This window comes from Cyanistes caeruleus, chromosome 3, assembly GCF_971803275.1.
Source record: "Cyanistes caeruleus chromosome 3, bCyaCae1.hap1.1, whole genome shotgun sequence".
Classification (NCBI taxonomy): domain Eukaryota; kingdom Metazoa; phylum Chordata; class Aves; order Passeriformes; family Paridae; genus Cyanistes; species Cyanistes caeruleus.
In genome coordinates this window covers 64,891,258-64,911,436 of record NC_141703.1, presented here as the reverse complement: position 1 = coordinate 64,911,436, position 20,179 = coordinate 64,891,258, and the positions used below count along the sequence as shown (strand labels likewise).

The window sequence follows — 20,179 nt, the reverse complement described above, 5'->3', positions numbered from 1 at the left end:
ACTTTATTATTAATAATTTGAGTTAGAAATTAGCAACCAACAATTCTGACACTAGCAGACAAGTATACACATTTGATCTCTTGTACTTTTTATTGCTCTTAATCTTTCTTTCACTATCTGTAGATGAAGCACAGTCATGGTTCATACTATGATTGTACAGGGATTTGATGATGCTTTCTCTTCAAATACATTGACATGAATGTAAAAAGCTAACATTCTTTGCTAGAATTATTCTCTAACTCATATGCACACTATTTGACAGTTCAGACACCCTATAAATCTGAGAAAAAGTAATTTATATAGCAAAGAGGATGATTACAGGTAGAGTAAACCACACAACTTACCCCTATTGTTCCAAAACTTTCAGGCTTTCTTCTTATTTTTTTCTTGCAAAGGTGCCTCCATAACCATTTGATCAGATACCACAAAGACTTTGGGCTTGGTATGACATTAAAAGGAGTGGGCAGAGTTCCTCCTTCTTCAAAGTAACTCATCCAGAGTTTTGTTCGAGCAAACTTCCACTCAATGTCTGCATGATCCTGCACACAAGAAGCATGTCATCAGCACAGACGTTGCTGTAATTAAGGAGGTGAAATGAACCTCTACAAAAGTCTGAAAAACTAAAACTAGAACAACCTTGAAATACTAATGAATTGTCTTGTTCAAATACTGACATCTTTTGACAGAAGGTCTTCAAGACAAAGCAAAAGTAAGCTGCTTTACCTCAGTAAGGAAGTGTTCAATATGTAAAGTACATATATACTTTTAAGCACTTCTTCCACTGTTACAAGACATTAAATTGTTGGAAGTCTCTCAAAAAACAGAGAAGGTTTTTCTTTTTTTCAAGCAGAGAAATACTACATTTCTGGAAGAAATTATTGTTATAATAGCAGCTCACCATTATTCTGCATAGATCAGTCTAATTATGCTACTCTGCAGCAGCTTCAACAAGTCAGTAAGGCTCATGCAGCTTCTTAGAAATTACCAGTCCCCAAAATTCACAAACTGGTTATCCAACAAATCACGAGGTTACTAAAACTATTGAGTCAAGTATCTTCTTTTCCCCTACTACTTCAGAATTCTATATTTGGGATAGGTTGCGGAGTGGGTTTTTTATTTTTATTTGAATTTTTTTATTTTTGCTTGACATTGTATTTCTTTTGGAACCTCTATAGTATTGTGTAATTCTGAAAATTTTGGGAAAATGAAAGCTAAAGTCCATGGAAAGGTATATAAATTCTAGCAGCTGAACAAGAAGTTTAAATCACTAATGTTAGATTTGTATAGCCAAGAACTTTAGCTATAGGTCTAGCCCTGGCCAAAAGTAATAAAAACAACAATTTAGAAGTTGTAGCTGGAAAAGTATACTACCTACAGCCCAAGTTTTGGTGAGTGGTACTACATTGTGATATGGTTCACTAGACTCTGACAACTAGAGTTATACAAACACAAGTGGTCAGTTTCCCTTCTGTGGAAACATTTATAATTTCCAAATTGGGAAAAAAAGCACATTTTAGTATCTTGAGACTGTGAAGCTTTCTTTTGTTTGCTTTCTGCATGACCATATTTGAATTATCATATGATGAATCAGTGTTTATTTTTCTTAGTCTCCTTAACAGACAGTTTAGAAATAAAACTACGCCAATAGCTGTGGTAAGGATAAAGACAGTTTTCATTAAAGGAGGAAACAGGACACTGTTGAATGAGAGGACACTGAGAAGACATGACCTTTTGTTTGAACAGCTAATGTCTTTGGAACGTGGGCACCCAGTTTCTGTTAACTGTATAGTTAAAAAAAAAAATAAAAAATAGCAGCCTTTCAAATGCTAATAAATATAATGTATTAAAAATGAAGCAGTGACAGAACAATCCTGGGCAGTCTTTTTTTAAGAAGAGGTTCCTGCACAGGGCAGCTTGGGCGGGGCTGCAGCCCACGTCACTGCCAGAAGCATCAGGACACCCTTCTCAACCCACGAGCTGCCTTCCTCATCAGGGTCACCTCTTCCCCATTCGGTGCTGTGGGGAAATTTCCCTCTACCCAGTCCAGCTTGGATCTGGTTTTATTTGTCTTTTCAGAACAGTGCAAAAGAATTAGAGTAAATAGCAATATTTTTCCCAATGTCCTGTCTGTGAAATGCTTTACTACCAGAAAAATTGAACGTAGGAACAGAGAGAGGGTATATATTATACATGATCTAAAACAACTTACAGCAATGAGTTGGTAAGAGTTATTCATCATGGCTATTAGCATGTTGAGTAGAACAACCAGAGAGATTACATTATAGGTGCCAAACATCGTGGCCCCAACAAATTCAGTGAATTCATGCCTCGCTTTCACGTTGGTCACATAGAGATTGATGAGTCCAAATATAGACCAGAATAATGACTGCAGTGTTTCAAATAACCTGAAAAACAAAAGCCAGAGGAAATAACTGAATAATAACAACACATTTAGTTTTCAGGTTGTTCAGTTTCTCCCAAAACACACCAAAGTTCTTGACTAGACAACACAGAGGGAATATCTTTCTAGTAAAACAATGGCCTAGTGTTTCAAATCTGGGCCTCTAGAGAGGAACTATAAATAAGATTCAGAATCTTATAAATAAGATATGGAGAAGAATCTATATATAGATATATATAGACTCTATAAAAAAGCCTGAAAGCAAAAGGCTGATCTTGTTCAAACTTCAGAGAGATAAATACAGTTTCAGTGATCTTATGTTTGACACCTTCTTTTGAAGTATTTTGACCCTTTGCTTTAACTACAAGGGGTAGAATAAGGATCCAAAAGTAACTCAATGATTGTGTTTTGCCAGGATGTTGAAAGAAGTATGGTATCCTCATATTATGCAATTCTGCTTTGTTGATAGCCACTGAGATAAAAGAAGTTGAATAATTAGGAAAACATCATTACCATTAGCACATGTTTTGTTTTGTAAGGAAGAGAGACACAAAAAAGACAAGTGTGTTTCTTTCAAAAGAAACTTGTGTTTTTATACCCAAAGCATTGGATAATCCCTTAGAGAAGTTTGTACAACAGCTAGGAAGCTAGTGACAAAGATGAACTTTAAAAAATAATTGCCTGCCGCTCAATAGATTGAAATATTTTCCCTTTTGTTGTGTGTTCAGTTACACTGTAGTGTCATAGGAATGGCCCTGGTTAGACTCTGCTCCTTGAAAGTATGGAGCACATACATCATGACAGTTTGCCATGACACACCACCTTCTGACACTAGTACTGGTACTTCCCACTATTTCCCAGATGAATATTGCTTCCCTCAATGCTGAGCTCTGAAAAATTTCTGTGTGCTTTTCTGTTCAGATCACAAAAAGTTTAGACCTGCGTAGGTTTTATTAATATACAACATAAATATGCTGTGCCTGAGAAAAGTTGCTTGATTAAGATGATATAAAAGCTGCTATTTTTATAAAATTATTTCCTCTAAGAAAGATGCCACTGGTAATAAATATATTTAATAAAAGCCTAGATACACAGAAATTAATAGGGAACAGACATTTATAGCAGTAGTTTGATTCAGGTTGGAAGGTGAAAGACAAGAGAATTAGTGTTCATTTGGCAGTGTTTTGGTACTATAGATGAACTAAAAAGCTATAATGAAGTAAAATTGATTTTAAAGTGGAAGAAAAAGAAAGAGTTTATAACACAAATGAGAAATTTGATTGTGTGGAGTCAGTAGAATCTTTGACTGCATGTTTTTTTACAGTCTATCACATTTGCAAGGAATCTTCAGGTTTTAGAACACCAGACTAATTTAATGCCTACAGGTAGACATGGAAGAAATGCAGAGTGACAGCTGCGTGGATGAACAAGGTCTGAACTGGTGACCTAATCTTACTTATTTTCTTCTTATCTCTATTTTACCTTTTTTCTTTTGAGATATCTTAAATTGTACAGAATTCACTGTGGTATGAAGTGAACACTATTAGAGTGATGAGATGTTATTTTTTAAAAATTTTTATTATTAGGGTAATATTAGATATGTTGGTCAGGACACCACTGTAATACCAACAGAAAATGGAGGTTCTTTTCTGTAAACAGCATCCAAATGATTAAAATATTTGGGGAGAGGGGGAGGATAAAAATAAATAGCTACTTACGTTGAAAATGCATTATTCTGCTTTTCACATCGTATTCCTTTGCAGTTTCCAGGTTCATTTGTCTCATAGTAGAAGTACAGTTGGTTCAATCCATTTGCAAAAGCGAGCAGCACAAGGCAGTATATGAATAGAAACTTCAAAATGTCCAGCAACATTCTTCCTAGAGATATCTGCAGAGGTCCCAGGTGAGAATTTGCAGTGAATAATGAGATCAAGCGCAGGGAGCTGAAGATGTTTGCGATTGCAAACAGGGCCTCAGCCACCAGGGTTGGATGCCACATGTCCCAGCTCTCCCGTGGAACTAACCCACTATACTGAAAACAAGCAGAAGGGAAGAAATTACTCCTCTGTTTTGATGCATAAACAAGCACATCAGATTCTTTATAAGCTGCTTAATTAATTTGCAGATATCACAATCAATTTTCACAAAAAATTCTTCACAGTTTAAAAATTCTGACACTGCAAAAGGAACAGTTTTGAGCACCCTGCTTTTTAGAATTATAGAAATCTCCAGCTGTACGAGCAGGTAATTTATTTCTTTGAAGAAAAGTGCAGGGGTGACAGTGATGGATAGAAACACACAAAAACTCTGGCAAGTAGGAAGAAAACATTCTATCACCGAGTAAGTATATCACTTAATCTCTAATACTGGACCAATGATGAAAAATATGTTTATTAATGAACCATAGCACACTGCTTATGTGTCTCATTATCAAAGAGTCTGACCCCAGAAACTGTGAGTTCTGTTCCAGCTCTACCAAAAATAATTCTTGATGATGAAAGATATTTGAACTGAGGCTTAACTACTATGGCAGACCCATTATTATTTATTTGGTCTCATTAATCTGTTTTATAGAACATATCAGAGGAGGAAGCCCTCCAAAAAGAGGATAATAAACAGATTTCAAAGAAGCACCATGGTGTTATCTGTATTTACATACTCTAGACCACATAGATGCACCTTCAGAGCTCTTGGGCATGCCCTGAGCAGTAAGGAAAGGGACTCCATGTGTCACTGGGGCCAGATGACACAACAAAAACAGGCATCACAGCATTTCTCCACACTTGCCCTACAAAGAAGATGATCACTCTCAGAGTGGTTCAGGAACACCTGAGTAACCTGAATATACATTAAGTCTGTTGGACCTGATCAGATGCATCCCACAATCCTAAACAAACCAGCTGATGTAGTTCCAAGTCATTCACCATCATATTTGAAAAGTCCTGTCAATCCCCAGTGACAGGGAAGAGGGAAACATTGCCGTTTTTAAAAAGGGGAGTAATGAAAACCTTGGGAACAGCCAACCTGTCAGCTGCCCTTCTGTGCCTGGGAAGGCCATGGAACAGATCCTCCTAGAAGCTGTGCTATGGTACACGGAGGACAGGGAGGTGATTTGAAGCACCAGCATGATTTTGCCAAGGGAAAGTCCTTCCTGACCAACTTCCATGATGGAGTGACTGCCTCAGTGGACAAAGGAAAAGTTTCAGCTGTCATCTGTCTGGACTTGTTTAAGGCTTTTGACATGGTCCTTTGCAACATCCTTCTCTCTAAACTGGTGAGAGATGGATTTGATGGGTGAACTGTTCAGTGGATAAAGAACTGGCTGGATGAGTGCATCCACAGAGAGATGATCAACAGCTTGATGTCCAAATGGACATCAGTGACAAGTAGCATCCCTCGGGGATCTGTACAGAGACTGGGACTGTTTAACATCTTCATTAATGACATAGAGGGATTGAGTGCACAATCAGCATGTTTGCAGATGACACCTAGCTGAGCAGTGTGGTTGACATGCCTGAAGGACAGGGTGCCATCCAGAGGGACTGGGATAAGCTCAAAAAGCAGCCCCATGGGAACACCACAGGGTTTAACAAGACCAAGTACAAGGCACTGCACCTGGGTCAGGGCAGCTCCCAGTATCAAGTCAGTCAGGGAACAAAGGGATTGTGAGGAGATGGAGCTGAGGTAGATGCATGTTCACAGCCCAGAAAGCCAGCCATATCCTGGACTATGCAAGAAGTGTGCCCAAAAGGCCAAGGGAGGGGTTTCTGTACACTCTGGTGATACTCCACCCAGAGTGCTGTATCCAACTCCAGCATCCTCAGTACAGGAAAGACACGAATTGTTGGAGCTGGTCAAGAGGTGTACAGTGAAAATGGCCACAAAGCTGGAACACCTCTCTTCTGAGAAAAAGGCTGAGAGAGTTGGGGCTGCTCAGTGTGGAGAAAAGATGACTTTGGGGAGATCTGGTGGCCTTCCAGTACCTGAAAAGGCCTCATAGCAAAGATGGAAAGAGACTTTTTACTAGGGCCTGTAGCAATAGCAATGAGCTAATGGCTTTAAACTGAAAAAGGGTAGATTTGGACTAGATATAAGGAAGAATTTTTTATGATGAAGGTGGTTAAACACTGGAACAGGTTTTCCAGAGAGGTGGCAGATAACCCGTTCCTGTAGACATTTAAGGTCAGGCTGTATGAGGCTCTGAGAAGCCTGATCTAGTTGAAGATATCCATGCTTATTGCAGAGGCTCTGCAATAAGGACCTTTAAAGGTCCTTTCCAACCTATACCAGCCTATGATTCTGTGATTCTATGATCCAAATTGTGAAAGGGAAGTAGGCATTGTTTTGGACAGTAACAGCTGTCACAGACCCCACACCAGGGTTTCTCTTACCAACTGGTAGTGCATGTGAAACTATCCCAGTGCCTGACGGCAATTCCTGGTACAATGCCATTTATTATGCCATTTATATTATCCTTGTTATATAAACAAGCAGCAATAGCAGCTGACAGGCTTGTGGATGTGGGGATGAGAACTGCAAAATTGAAAAAGTCCATTAAAGAATTAAGAATTACTCATCCTTGCATTTTGTTCACCTGTGATATTTTTTCTATACAAAGCAGTGAATTAAATCTGAGACCTGCTGGAATCATAGATCAGTACACTCTTCATTAGACTATCCTCTCCCTAATGATTATGTTCATCTGCCCCATCCACTATGGTTCTTTAATTCAGTTCTGATTGATTCAAGATCAGTGATGAAAAACAGGCAGTAGAAAAGAGAATTTAGTTACCGGAGACAGCACCTAAGAGATAAAGCAAGAAGGAAAAGCAAAAGAAACTATTTTCAGTGCTTTCAAGAAGAGAGAGCTGAAAACTCCTCAGCATGATTCCTATAATGTCTTTCTCTGAATAATATTTTACAGCACATTACTACAAATTCTCATGGCACTTTACAACCCTGACAGCTGAAAACGTGCACCTATTAAATAACTAGGTGTAATTGTCCGTACGAGCAAAGACTGGTACTGAACAATGCAGTAGATACTCAGATTAGGGAAAAATACACAACATAAAATACAGTCATGGGGAAATGTAAATAGCATATATAAAACTGGGAAGAGATGGAGTTTTTGGTAGAGAATCAAAAGCATCAAACTGCAAACATATTTTAGGTGAGGGCAAGTAGAGGCAGGTTCCAGGGAAGTTACCGATGTGGGGGAGTTGGGAGAAAAGTAAGGAAATACCCTTCTGAGAAATACATGGAACTACAGGACACTGAATAAGTATAGCACATGATATACCAAGACAGCAAGATTCAAGTTTAACAAGTCAGGTGTGGACAGCCATATCTTCACCCTGCCGCCTACTTTTAGAGTCAGCAAAGAGAAGTGAGAATTTCTAGAGCAGTGGGAAAGCAAATATGCCTCACACAAGTGAGTTGCTCTTTCACTTTCTCATTTTCTCCTCATTGATTGTTGGGGAAGGGGATAGAATGTCTTACAGCTGTAGTCTGGCAAGACGTATCCAATGTCACATTTTCTAGAAGAAATGATGTTTAGCAGAAAGGTGAGGAAAAAAGGACTTTGTCTATGTTGTCCTGGATAAAGACACAAAACTGATTTGTTCAAACATTCAGAAAGATGAAATGACCTTTTATTTGTGAAAGGGAAATCAAAGGAACAACTGTGATATTTCAGCATAACTGACTTCATTTTTTGGGCCCATGTGTTTCCTGCATGTTTGGAAATAATTCAAGAGGTGTCACGGTTGTAAGCAGGGAGTGATAGCTCTTATTTTACTGCAGAAGAAACATAATTTAGGAGACTGGAAATACTTGGCACAAAAAAAGTGAGAAAGGTGAAGGTCTGAGAGATAAATTTGAAAATTGTCTGTGAAATATACTAACTGCAAGAAGACAGCAAATAATATAAAGGAAATAATAAGAGGTCTCTAACAACAAACCCTTATTGATTCCACTAACTGGAGCAGAGGATGCTGAAAAGGAATCCAGAAATATTAAAGAAAAACTTAGAGAAAAAAGCAGCTTTCATGTGAAAAGGAAAATACAGAAGAGTAGTGAAAAGACTAGGCATACTAAAATCAGGAAGAGTGAAAAAAAAAAGAAAAAAAAACGTATCTTGGAGCCAAACCATGGAAAATTGAAGTATTTTTTCTCTCACTCGTGTTTGTTAAAGTCCTGCTCTACAAAGGATAAATAAATTAATATTGTTCTAGGGAGTGGAAAATGGTAAGAGCAAACATAGGAACACTGAGTTTGCTGTCAGTCATGATCTTGATACTCTGCAGTCCTCTGTTTGGTGACCCTGATGAATTTCTGCCCCCACCGTTGAAATGCAAACACAACCTTTTGACATGTAACAAAGCCAACCACCACTTAATTTGATTAAATAACACCTATTATTGGCTCAGTGGTTGAAGGAAATTTACATGGCGCATCAATGGAAAATTAAGAAAAGCGGAAAACAAATTGAGCAGCATATAAACAATAGAGCTTCAAGGCAAATATATGATGCTTATGTGATGTCAGCCAGGGAATGCAAGATAATAATTCTTGATCCTTACTCAAAGGAATTAAAATGCATATTCAAAATCTGAACCATTTGCGAGAAAAAAAAGCTGAATGATCACTGTTTTCCCATTAAAACAAAAGCCATGAACTCTTGATCTCTTGGAAGCACCACAAGAGATCAAACAGACATGTAGATCAGGCTACCTGAATGTTTAATGGGCTGACAGACCTCAGTCTAAGGTGACCCCTTTGTTTCTGGTCACAAATAATATAAATTTCAGGAAAAGTACTTCAAATCCTTTCCTGAAAAGTCATATGTAAATGTGAACTCTTCCTATTTTAAAATGTATGTACGAATCTTGCATTCATTATGTGGAATTTCAAGCAGGAGTAGAAAAGGGGCAGAGGGATGGCCTAGTGGAGAGCTTTAAAATGGTAATTACATAGGAGGAATTGAGTCCATAATTTCTCAGGGGTGGAGAGGTGTTAATCCTCCTATGTAAATGGACATTTAGTCTGTGAATCTGGTAAAATATCAATCAAAACCATTTTACAATGCAAACATGTAAGAAGACACTAGCTTCTGTAGAACTAGTGTCAGGAGAGATATATAATCTTATTTACTACTGAACCAAGTAGACTTGACACAGTGACCATTAAGCCAGTAAATGTTGAGATAAATAATGTACTTTAGCTACTTTTCAGAGTTCTTGTTCTGAATAGGAATTTGTTTCTCTACTAGATATTCATGCCAGTGACTGATGCATGTTATCAGTGATATGAAATGATATGATTTGTAGTAGAATTGGAACCACTAGGTCCAGTACTCAGGTTTAACAGGTTTTATTTAAGATAAAACAAGCAGATTCTGCACACATGTTGGCACTGCACTTAACTTTACACATCAGAACAAAATAAATTATATTCAAAAAACATAAAAAGAACCATTTTTTCCTAACACACAATGAATTCTACCTAACACCCTCCATAAAAACAAACGTGTTTCTTAAAATCTGTTATGTACTTCAAAAAAATTGTGACAATGTACTACATATTATGATACTTTTATGGAGAAGAGAGCATTTTAACTGGATATATTGGATAATTTAGGAAGACCTGATGTCTTGATACAGAGACTAAAAACTATAGGCCATTGAAAATTATAAGATGTCCTTATTTTATTTGAATACTGGCAGTAAAACAAATAACTTTGAGTTACCTTAGCAGCTCTCTCATCCTGAAATTATACTTTGGTGAATTTTAAACTACCCCTTCAGCTACTCCAGATAATATCCATCTTACCTAACTACTGCATCAGTCACAGAGCCTTAAATGGGCAATAAACACTATATTTTACTCAGGGAATATTTATCACAGCGGAGAGTAGCATGGGGTCACTCATAATTTTATTCAAGATCGTTGGTTAAAATGTTTTCTTAGGTGGCTGGAACTGATCCATAGAAGATAGAATAAATCTAAGAACTGACCTTATATATTTGGTTCAATAAAGACAGAATAGCTGTAACTTAGAAAAACCTGACTCACAGTGCTTAGGAAAGAAAATTAAAGTTTTACATTAAAACATACTGGTTACATTTGGTATCCTCACAATCTCATTTGGCATAGTGACAAGGAATTCTGTTGAAGGCATTTGAAGGCAGGGTATTAAATCACACTTGTATTCCTCTGTTCATTACTTCATCATGTGTGTCAGTTGACTAGCACAGCTTTTTTAAGCACTGCATTCATTATGATTAAAATGTAAGCACTAATTTGGAGAGTAATGAATGCACATTATCCCAGATACTGTCACCTTGGAATCCGATTACTGTAAGCAGAAGCCATTTGGGAGATGAAAGGATTATAATGCCTTCTAATTAATATTATTCTGAAGTGAATAATTGGCCATCTCCAATGCTTTGGAAACATCTATTTTAAATGAGCAGTGTGCTTTGTTACAAGGGACAGTGAAATGACTATTTATTTTTTAGTCACTTTATGATAAGGTGTCTTTGTGTGTAAAAAGGCATCTCATTAGCTTTTAAATGACAATTCGCCACTCTTTGGACCACCTTCCCCTTTCAGGCTCTAAATTTCTTTGAGTGAGAAGAATTCCAAAGGTTTGCAGCCAGAGACCCAGCATGTCAGAAACCTTTAGTCAAAGAAGGCTGATGTGTCAACACATCCCAGGTCTTTGCTCATGCCTGCTCTGGACTGGCTGACACATGGACCCTTGTGAACAGACAGAAGATGACATAAATTAGAGCTCCCAAGTTCCTCCATGCCTCTGGCAGGGCTGCTGCAAGAACAGCTGCTCTTTGAGGAGAGGAAGTCACAACTGGCTACTTGATGGCCCTCTCCTTGTCCCAGTCAAAAGTATCTTGGCAGAGGAGGGACTCTCATTCCATGAATACAGAGCAGTACTATTGCAAACTATAAATTATCGTTGGCAGCAGGGAACTTGAAAAAGCTGAATAACAATGCTGATCCCAGTGGCCAGTAAAAATGGGCTTACCTTTACTTGGATGTGGTAAGAACTCTATGACAAATGCTAAAATAATGCTTTAGTTTCCTTTCATATGTGGTTTCCTTGCACCTGAGACCATTTTTTGCTCAAAATATCTCATTTTATGAGGAATTTCTATTTTTTTTATATTATGTATTCATGTGAACATACAAAATGTTCACACAACATGTTCTATGCCTTTGAAAAGAAGGGCTGTTCTTCTGGAAGGTACTAAAAGCAGTGGAAAAATAAGACTATTCACAAGTCCATGAAAATAATGTAAAAATAACATACCCAGTCTCAAGTGACCATTTTATCCCCTTCAGTTTTACTTTCTCATGTTGCACTTACAATGCATTTTTAAAAGAAATTAAAATCTTGCTCTTTAGTTCCCCCCACCAATTTAGACTACATATTCTGGCAGTAGACCTGTCTGAAAGTTGTATAAAATTGTCTTAGAGGCAATAATTTCTCACTTAAAAAATCAAAGATTAACATAAAATGCAAACATTATAAAATATTACGGGTCATTTTCATTTCTCAAGAAATTAACAGTATGACAGTTCAGGAAAAAACAAGGAAAGATTGCATGGCCCAAGAAGAAAAAAGCATAAAACCCAATATTTTGTTTGCTCTTATACTTGTCTAGTTTCCTGTTATTGCTGCAGAGGATTCACAGAGCACATCAGACATCTCTTGCATTGCTAAGCCTCCAGACCTCCAAACACAAAAGAAAGATTGAAGAAAGCTGATTCAATTTATCTTAAAAATGTTCCTTTTTTTTTTTTATTATTTCACAGTTTACCTTTGAAAATGCAACGATTTTCAAGGAGATTGTTGCCAAGTACAAGGAGTTCATTACAAAATCCATGAGGTTCCACCAATCATGAATGTAGTCCTGTAGTCCACCATCCCACATCTGTTTAATTTCACCCCAGATAAAACCTGTAAATAGAACATAATTCATTAGGCATGAATATTAAGTTAAAAAAGGCTGTGACTATTCTAGACACTTAAGTCATGATAGATTGATTCTCCTTACATCAAATGTAAAGGGAAGGTGGATAAGTGCTCTAAATTACACATTTAGTTAGGTGAAATTTCATCTTTCTGCTGTTTCCGGAATTAATTTGTCACACAAACCCCTCCCCCCCCCCCAAAAAAAAAAAGAAAAAAATCTGCTTGTACAATTTCTTTGGTTTTCCTCAATCTCTTTCTCATTGTATCATAAAAAGTATTAAAAAGGGCCTTAAAATAAATTACCAGTGTCAACGCAGTCCTTGGCAACTGATGCAATGCATTTCAGACTGGAAAATTTATGACTGTGGAACTCAATCCAACACAATATATTTTGATTGGAACCCACACAATAAGGAAGAGAATTTCTATTGTTACTGTCAATGCTGAACTAAAGTCTCCCTTTTCCATATGAAAGAGTAGTGTCTGCAGAAGAAAGTCTTTTGTTGACACCTTCCCTTGGGACACGAAGGAATTGAAACTGTTTTCAGGTGTGCAGAGCATACATTGTGCTAGACACAGTGAAACAGAAATATCCAATCCAAGTGGGAAATCTGGCACGTTGTCTGACATGAACTTGGTTTAACAGCTTCAGAGGCAACTGTGTGGAGATTCTTTAATGCTATAAAAATTAAAACCACTCCGAAGAAGATACTCCACATTACTGTATAATGTATTAATGAGACAACATGGGACATTTAGATGCATATTTCACATTATTATCTATAGAGTTTTTTTGATAAAAATTCCATTACAACTTTTAATTTTTCACAGTTAATTATTTTCTTGTAGGAATTTCTCACTTTGTGCTCATTAGAGGGGCAACATTCACCAGAAATAAGGCCAATCTCTTACATATTGGTGCTGAGATACAGTCAAATCAACATGGCTTTTTTTTTACCTGCTCTTTTAGAAAATGATGAACAGAATTTGTACAGGGGCCTATAGAGATCTACATTTTCTTACTATGGGCTTAATTCTCTCCTTAAACCTTATCATTTTGTCTCAATGGGTCTTCTGGTTGCCTGGATGGAAAGCTCATGATTTTTCTCAAACATTATCTCTAAGAAGTAATTTCTGGCCTACTCTTGTTTGTGCCAGGTAGGTTTTTGAGTTATAATAATTTAATTTTGTAGTGTACTGTCTTGATTTTTCTGTCTCCTGATTTCAAAAGGGGAAGTTCTCTTCCTCAGTAACTTCACCCTCACATCACAGACACATGGTCCCATCTTGTTCCGTGTGTCATCACCAATAATCACAAGCCTCGCAAGTATCTGAGCCATCTGATTGATCCAGCAATTTTTATTTTCATAGGATTAACTTTCAGCCATGCTGCCATCACCCTGTCAGCATTCTGCAGGCCTGGGACAGCACACACTGAGGAAGAACGGCGCTGGGAACAAGTAGACAGGAAAGTGGGATATGCCATTTTACTGACAACCAAGGCCTAGACAGGCTGATTGCAACTCTGTCTGTAGTGTATCAGCTAAAAGTAACCCAGAACACATAGAACTGTTACAAAGTGAACACTTATTTTCAAGGTGCAATCAGTTGCACTGAGTGAGAGAACAGATCAACATGATTGCAGGGCAATAGGGGTCAATACCCTCTAAGGGCACACGCTGCTGCACTGCTGTTAGCTGCCCAAGGGCCATGACAAGGGCAGCACATCTACCCAAGGCTACTAGGGCAGGCTCCAACATGCCTGCCCATTTCAGCTAGTTAAATGACTTAACCATTTACTCTTCAAACACCTGGTACCTCATGATGTGCAGTATGAACATGGTGACAGCAGATCTGCCTCTCCCTTCTCTCCACAGTCCTCTCCAACCTTCAACACACAGTCCATGAACTTGTAAATGTCTCTGCTTGCTCTTCTACTACTTTTCAGGCATAACTTGTTAACACCTAACCATCATCAGGTCACAAAAGCAGCTATTTTGTGCGCTGCTACATCCCTTTCGCATTTCAGACACTGTTCTGAATCACTGCTGCTCCACCTGCATTGTAGCACATAAAAATCACCACAGTGCTGCAAAAGAATTCCTGGCTCCAGGCTCTAAGCCTAAGTCTGTGTAATGCAGATATGGCCCCTAAGTCACATGTCACTGAGCAGTGCCTTACTCTTCTTCATTTAAAAAATTTTCACTTAAAAGTCGCAGCATCTTGACATTGGCAAGACAGCTACAGCACAGAAAGCAAACAGCTGCATTGACAGGAGATCCCCAAATAAAAAGGCTTTGCAGAAATCAATACACACATTCATAAAATGAAATAAACTTTTTTGTAACTCTGATCAGAGTTAAGGATTCTCTTTAACATGCACTTTGAAAAGACAGTGATAGGTTGAGATGCAAAATAAAATGAATGCTTTAACAAGAGGCTTTAGGTTAATTGAAGTCTTCTGCCAAGATATTCTACGGTTCACAACCAGACAAAGATGTGAACTGACACAGACTGCAATGAGGCTGTTCTCTGTAAGACTGTTGCTCAGTATTGTATGCTTTGACAGCCTTGCCTAAAATATAATGGGATTATGTACAGATTGAACAAAAGTGCTGACTAATGCTGCTGCAGTTGATCTGTTTTGTGAGTGAAAAGCCAGACTGTTTTCCAAGAACTTCCTGGGCTCCAGAAAATGAAATGCAGTTTTAAAGTTGACATTAACAGAGAAATATTGACCTATTATAAAATAGTGGAAGAGAGTATATAGTTGTTGTAAATTTGATCATTTTGAATTAGAAATACAATTAATCCAAGCTACCAGAAATCTGGAAGTCATTTGGCAGTTGAAAGTTCTGAGTATACTTTGACATTGTAGGGGTAGGTAGGGGTTCTAATTATTTTCTTGGTTCATAATTCTTATGTTCATCCTGATGCATGTTCTTTTTAAGAAAATAGAAATGGAAAACTGGAAATCCCATGTTTTTACTGGCTGTAACAGAGATGTGATAGTTTTCTCTTCTTGCAGCCAAAGCACCTAAGTACAAACTCAATATATAAATACAGTTACAGAGATCCTACGTGACACCAGAGAACTTGAAGTTTCACTGATGGATGGATAGATGGATACTACATTTGTGAAAGACACACAGCCCACATATGCACAGGAGAGCTGCCCACACATGCATTTTTGAAAGCAAATCTTGTCCTAAGTTTGATTGCTCAAATTCACAATTCCAGGGCAAACTCACCGTGAAAGCTGTGATCAGACTGCAGCTACCAGGTCTCCATGGAGAGGGATTCTTAGCAAGGCTCATCTGGAGCAATGAATGCTGGAAGAACTGGACTCTAGAGTTCTGTAAGTCCTCCCAAGTGAGACTGAAGTGCTATCCTAGAGAAGTGTGCTCCAAAACCCCAGAGCCTTTACGCAAGGCTGAAGATGCCTCTAAGGCCCAGTGAGCTTACATGACGAAGGTATTCTGAACAGCAAACCTCAGAGATTCCCAGCTGTGCTATTTAGGTTTAATTTACAGCAGCCAGAGGCTTTGGAATCTTTTTTGTAGTTCAGAAGTGTATCTTTTTACAAGAAGGAAGTGTCTGGGGGAAAGAAGTCAGACCAGCCTTACCCCACAGGCTCTGACACAACATGCCAGTTTTCAGGAAAAGACTTGAAAAATCTATGTGGTTTTTTTTTGTTGTTGTTGTTTTTTTGGATTTTTTAAATACATCTAGAAATCAGAGCAGAATTATCTCTATGACCTTGTACACTTTTGTACTTGGAAGATTTAAGGATAGCTGGATACTACCTGATTTTATTATGCAAAGAGGCTTCAGGGCATTTCCAAACATGACCTGACATGATAGAAGAGCAGACATGCAGTGACAAGACTGTCTAATAGAGGCACTGTTACAGGAAGGAAAGAGAAACAGAGTTCAGGCAGTGCCTGATTATTAATGTGCCAAAGCAGCAACATTACTGCAGACTGACAGAGCTCATGTCAAAACTACAAATTCAGAAGCAAGAAAGTTAACATCTCAAAAAAACAGAGGGGACACTGCCAGCCTGCACACATTGTAAAAAAACCAGTATTTTTGTTGGGGAAAAACTGCTAAGAGAAACCAGCCAAAGACAGGGAGTAGACCTAAAGGCAAGAGCCTTTTTGGCAGTCAGACTTGTTGCTTGCTCAAAGCCCTCTTTAGCTCCATGGGAGGAAACGAGAATCTCCAAGGCAGTAATCCTGACATCTGCAGGTGGGTCAGTCTTCCCACTGGCTGAAAACGGAACCATGGAGGATTAAAACAGATGTCTAACTTCCATATGCCTGTGTTTAACTGAAATAATTCCACTCAGAACAGATTTCACTATTTTAGTTGGATATTCTTAGCTATATTCTGTTTGTCTCTTTGCTCCAACTTTGTCTTTCCTATCTCTTCACACCAGCTAGATTTAACACCTGCCTCTTAGACACTCACCTATCCATTCCATGCTGTTATCATTTATTGCCACTTACAATGAAATTATCAACATTATGCAGCTCTTCCGCCTCATTAATCAAGGACTTAAATTAAAAAGTTGAGGGTAAGACTTTCAAATACTTCCTGCATTGTTTATACCCACATATTGGAGCAATAAAAGAGAAATAACAGCATGGATATTTTGAAACAGCCTGAGATGACAAATTTCATTAAATGCCCATGGTTTTAATGGGATGAAAAACATAAATTCAGGGTAAGAATCCCACAGACCACATGGGGCCCTGGGAATGACAGACACCATGGAGAAGAGGTTTTGGAAAGCCTTGTTGATTATTATACATGTAAGCTGATCAACTTCAATCATTTCACTGAAGTCCAGTTTGCCTGAAGCAAGAAAGGAATTAAAATTTATCAGATAAAATGAATTCAGAGAAAAAAAATTAATTTCTGAGACAAATATTTTTTTTTGCAGCAAAATTTTCTAAACATTAATGAAAAAATTGTTTCTTCTAAAATAAACCTTACGTATCATAAAATAAGTTTCATTCAAAGCAACAAAATGCAAATACATCTTAGAAAAATAAAAAAGCACTGAAATAAAAATGTTCTTAGAAAAATAACATGTTTCATTGAAATTCTCACAATACTTTTAAAAATCCTTAAGAATTCAGAAATAGATATCACATACTACATATGAATAATGTGTAGATGCATTAATAAATATACACTAATAAGATTATCTTTTATTTTAGATTTTTATCTAGAGATTGGATTATTTAGAGATTTTCATTTTAAATCTGTATTTCCAGTCTTGAAATCTTTGGATATTAGATACTGAAATGTCTTTTCAAAAAGTAGACCTACTTTTCTTTTCAAAAATTAAGACTGATGGCAAACCTTGCAACTTTGAGCAGGGCAACAGCTCAATAGTGTTACAAAAATTCTCTTTGGATAAATCTTTGGATTAAATACTATGTTTTAGTGCTGGCAGGCAACTTTTGGTTAGAAAACATTTTGGATCTATCCTGTTTGATCCTTTATAGCTACCTAGAGCTACAATTTTAAGGAACACATCTCTTAGTCTCATGCAAAGAAACAAACAACAAAGAAATAACTTCCCTCTGAAATCCATTCAAATGTTTTTTAGGTTCTAAGGAAAAAACTTGGACACAGCCTATCTAAATTCCTATGTTGCACTGAAACTTGAGCAACTGCAAAAACAGTTTTCCAGCAACTGTGGAAATTCACAAAGATTTATGCTCTCTCTAAAACACTGCCTTTTGTTGTTTATAATTATAATTATGGTTAAAGTCTTACTGTGAATAACAATAACATCAAAATTTGTCAGAGAGAGATATGAAAGGCAATATCCTGAACTCTGTTTGGTCTCAAAAAGTTTTGTGAATCCCTTGCTAATTTTGGCCTTACCTTTCCCACAAAAGGTTGGTTGCTCTGTGCTATTTCTGTTCCTTACCATTAAGTGATGGGAAGCAAGAGGTTCCTTGGGGTCAAACTCTGCATGCCAAGATCAACAACAGCCTTTTAGTATGTTTCTTGGAGAACATATTTCTGCTGGGCTGTGAAACCATTTAACTGACAAACTCAACTTTGCTCTGCTGTGTGATGTAGTTTTTCACAGATACAAGAAGTGAGACAATCTGCTAATGAAAAGCAAAAAAGCTCAGTGAAGCAAAGTCCTTCCAGAGAATTCAGTGAGTATTAATAAGGCTTGATAAAGCTCTTCTGTATTACACCTGGGCTGATGAACAGATCTCTGCTGAAGGTATATGAAGGTAACAAGAAGCATCCTGGCATAATTCAGGGGCTTCCACTCTCTGGAGCATATTTTGTTAATAGGGTAAAACTATTTCAAGAGAACATGCACAAAATCAAACACACAGCTCTGGCTTTCCCATGGGTAAATGGCTGTTTGTGAGAGGAACAACAGTGCACAGTTCCTGGGTCCTGTGTCAGGCAAAGAAGTGGGAATGACATGGCCAGAGGCACCATTATAAGTACTTCCTAAGGAAAAGGTCACCTGGCTTTTTTTTTTATTATAATAGAAACAAAACTTTTTTCTTTGGCCTTCCTTTTGGAAATAACAAGACCATTCTAGATCAAATCTTAAAGTACAAAAAGCCACATATCAGCCAACATCACCAACAACCAAAGAATAAAATAAAATAATCTATACAGAAAATATTTACCTTAAATACTTACAACTTGAGTTAAAGTAATCGAGTAAAATGTCCTATTATGGCAATATACAGGCAGTGTGGAGAAGAAGTGGTCTCCTGATGTTTAAATAAATAATTTCATTACTGAGTCTAGTTTTGGAATACTTAGCAAAGAAAAGATATTAACTGGCTGAAGTGTTCCTAATGGAAGACCATCAAGCTAAATGGGGTCTGGACCCCATGATATACAAGAAGAGGTTGAGGGAGCTGATTTTGTTTAGGCTAAAGAAGAGAACATGGATGGGAAGTTAATATAATTGAAGCTCAGTTGGTTAGAACATGGTAATATTACTGCCAAGGTTATAAATTTGATCCCTGTATGGCACATTCACTTAAGAGATGGTCCTTGTGGGTCCCTTCCAACTCAGAATGTTCTGTGATTCTGTGTTGCTGCTGTCATCCACTAATGAAATGGCCGATTCTGAAGAGCTGGAGCCAGACTTGTTCTAGAGGTGCACATTGGAAGGATGAGTGATAATGGTTGCATGTTGTGGCATGGGATATTGCTACTAGTATCTAGTTGCTACTATTGCTACTAGTATCAGGAGAAAAAGACTACCAGTTTCTAGACACAGGCACTGTGACGGAAAGGCTGTGAAATATTCATCCCTGGGGAAATGAAAGATCTGACTGCACAGGAACCTGAACAATGTGACCTGTCTTTGCAGGTAGCCTGTGTTGAGCAGTACTTTGGATTTAATGGCCTTTTGTGGTAATTATGTGCATTATCCTTCCTTAAACAAAGTTGTGTTCCTGCTTTGTCTGGGGTTGTTTTCCTCCTCTGTGCTATATATGTCACTATTGGTTATCTACTGTTCCATCTCACCAGCCATACTACCTTCTATATCTGCTCCCTGAAACATGTCGGTTCATACTAAATGTTTAATTTTTCACACAACACTTTCCTGACCTAATTTAGAAGATGATGCACACTGTACCTGCCCCCTCGACGATCAGTTATTCTGAAGTGTCTTGCTGTGCCATCAGTTTGGATGTACATTGTGCTAAGAACTGACAAGACCATACATTCCCATACATCCCACCAGCAGTTTGCTAACCACAAATGTT

At 37.7% G+C, this 20,179-nt stretch overlaps 1 protein-coding gene across 6 annotated transcripts in view; it reads right to left on the bottom strand.

The window, feature by feature from the left end:
• Nucleotides 1-20,179, bottom strand: part of TRPC4 (transient receptor potential cation channel subfamily C member 4) — a 128,636-nt gene that overhangs the window by 13,105 nt on the left and 95,352 nt on the right. For all 6 annotated transcript variants that reach the window (XM_086881455.1, XM_086881454.1, XM_086881453.1 and 3 more), the window contains 4 exons: nucleotides 12,244-12,383; nucleotides 4,120-4,433; nucleotides 2,210-2,405; nucleotides 345-539 (listed from right to left, as the gene is read on the bottom strand). In XM_086881455.1, coding sequence (XP_086737581.1) covers nucleotides 345-539; nucleotides 2,210-2,405; nucleotides 4,120-4,433; nucleotides 12,244-12,383 — 845 coding nt within the window. The remainder of the gene's footprint in view (nucleotides 1-344; nucleotides 540-2,209; nucleotides 2,406-4,119; nucleotides 4,434-12,243; nucleotides 12,384-20,179) is intronic.